The 2,565-nt window shown below is 59.1% G+C and overlaps 1 protein-coding gene across 1 annotated transcript in view; it reads left to right on the top strand.

Annotated features, from left to right (window-relative positions):
• Nucleotides 1-317: 317 nt before the first annotated feature.
• Nucleotides 318-2,565, top strand: part of KLHL29 (kelch like family member 29) — a 101,118-nt gene continuing 98,870 nt past the window's right edge. The window contains exons 1-2 of the mRNA XM_045286592.1: nt 318-405; nt 1,641-1,726. Of these exons, the coding sequence (XP_045142527.1) occupies nt 318-405; nt 1,641-1,726 (174 nt within the window). The remainder of the gene's footprint in view (nt 406-1,640; nt 1,727-2,565) is intronic.

Below are 2,565 nucleotides of genomic sequence, written 5' to 3'. Positions count from 1 at the left end.
TATAGTTTTCTTTTTTTTGGTAGTGGGAGGTCCCTGCAGGGCTCCTGCCCTCCGTCTCAAGCACCCTAGTCTGAACAAAGGTACTGCCATCTGCTCTCTGCCGCCCTCAGCAGTGCAGAACCTACATGCCTTGTGGGGGGAAGAGGGGGGCGCCTGAAAAGGAAGCGAAACACCCACCCTTTGCAGGAGCGGCCTCTCTCCTGTGGCACTCAGTCCTGGAGCTCCGTGAGGTGGTTCCCAGAGCCTGTGGGACAGGCCGGAGGCAGGGGCTGTGCAGCTAGACACTGTTCTCACGGTTCCCCAAGAGCCTGGGCACGATGGACCTCCAGGGCAAGGTCAAAGCAATGACGCAGTCCCTGGTGCTGGACGATGGCCACCGGGCTGCCACCACGCCCTGCCGCCAAGGTCCACAGGCTTCACCGACAGCCTGGAAGAATGTGCTTGACTGACAGGCCTGTGCCTGGGCCCCAGCGGCCAGGGAGGCTGGCAAAGCCCCTCCTTGAGGGCCAGACCCAATGAGCAGGCCCTGGCCAAAGGAGCCTTCAGAATCCACTGTGGGGATGGGCACACTGGGCCTGTCTCACAAACAGGGTGTTTCAGGACATTGCCTGGGTCAGCACTGAGGCTGCAGAACAAGCTCGGGAGTGTGGTCAGCTCCAGCGCACCCCCTGGGGTCCTCCTCCCAGGGGTTCTCGAGGTTTCGCCTGAGACCCCTTCACACCCACCATCCAGCTGCGTGTGCCTCGGGAGAGACCGAGGGGCTTCCTTCTTCATATGTGCATCAGTGTAGACTACCTCTATAGAGCCCCGGCGGCTGCCAACCATTAGGTGTTGAGGTGCTCCAAGAGGGTTTGGAGGTTTGAGCCCACCCAGGGGGTCTCAGAGGATGGCCTTGCAAGCTGTTGTTGTTATTGCTGTTGTGAGGTTCTGACTCATAGAGACCCGTGTACAACAGGATGAAACACTGCCCAGTCCCATGCCAACCTACTCCCCTCCCTAAAAATGAGCTACTGAAAACCCCACAGGAAAAAAAAAATTAAAAAGAAAACCCCACAGGGCCCAGGTCGACTCTGGCCCATGTAGGGTCCCCCGAGGGCCCCCATCCTCTGAGAAACACTAAATCCACCCCCCTTCAGAACAAACAAGCCACTGCCACCGAGTCTATTCCAACATGGAGAGACAGGATAGACGGTTTCTGAGGCTATCAATCTCTATAGGCGCAGACAGCCTCATCTTTCTCCCTCTGAGAGGCTGGTGGGTTAGAACCACTGACCTTGAGATTAGCAGTCCGATACTTACTGGCCAGATCCGCCGAGACTCCTTCTGAGGAACGTGGAGGGACGCGTATGAAACTCACGTATGTCAAGAGCACACGTTAAGTTTTTGGATATTTTGCTCTTTGGCCATATGCAGGGTGAGAGTGTGTGCCTCTTTTCTGGTTTGGCTGATGAGAAGCCTAGGACCATGCCTAAAAACCCAACAAGATCCGTCGCCGAAGCCCCGGGGACCGGCCTGAAGTGTCCCTTTATCCGAGGGGGCCCTAACTCTGTATGTAACCCTCCTCTGGTCTCCCATGGATTTCTTCCTGGTGTCAGTATGCCTCTCCTTCTCTGTGACCCCCCAGTCCCTCCATGAATCAGGATGGTATGAGATTGTGCGTCTGTCTCCAAGCCTACAGTCCCCCCGGGGGATGGACTCCTTGGCCATCACTGCCCCGGCGTCCAGAGTGAGCCGGGAAGCATTGCCTGGTGCACTGAGCAGAGGTGAGGGGCAGGGATGGCAAGCTAAGCACTGTGCTCAGGGACACTCTGTGGGAAGGAGCCCCAGCCAGTCCTGTCTGCCCCACACAAGTGCCCAGATGGCCCAGGTCCAGTCTGTGGGGACAGGTTCACCTGCAGGATGACACTGCCATCTCTGTCACAAGAGGCCCTGGTGCCCTGGAACCTGGCTTTGCCCAACCACCCATATGGACTTAGACTGGAAAAGCTCTAGAGGCTGTGGGGCCCGTGGGTGGTGACTTCAGCCACAGCCCGGCCACCTTACTGAATCCTGCCTAGCCTTTGTGGCCCAACGCCTGCCCCCTCACCTCTGGGAGCTGCCCCTGACCTCCCTCCTCCCTCTTCACCCTCTTCTGGCCTTGAGCAGACAGTGACAGGGGCTGCGTTCTGCTTCCCTCCACTGGCCCCCAGCCCCACAGAGGCCGGGGACCCGTGTCTCTCTCTCTCCTCCACGGCGGCCAGCACACAGAAGGGCCGGCCAGTTCCCCTGATCCACCACTCAACTGTGACAGCTAGCTGTGCCCCCAGCCGCCCCCAGCAGCATTCTGAGGTGTGGAAACCTCATCTCTCCAGTGCCCCCACCCCAGCACCCCCATGGCGCACACAGGCAGCTTCCCTGCACAGCACAGCTGCTTCGCTCCTCCATCCCATGGCTCAGCCTTAGTCACCCTTCCTGAAGGGCCCTCCAGGCATCCCCTCACTGGGGGGGTGGGGAGGGGGGCAGCAGTGATTAAAGCCCTCTGTCGGCCAACACTGTCGCTCAGAGACCTGCCCCCAGGCATTTCCT

Source organism: Echinops telfairi, unplaced genomic scaffold, assembly GCF_000313985.2.
Source record: "Echinops telfairi isolate 266 unplaced genomic scaffold, ASM31398v2 ScPeMD7_9;HRSCAF=40, whole genome shotgun sequence".
NCBI classification, from domain to species: Eukaryota; Metazoa; Chordata; class Mammalia; order Afrosoricida; family Tenrecidae; genus Echinops; species Echinops telfairi.
This window is presented reverse-complemented; position numbering and strand designations above follow the sequence as displayed.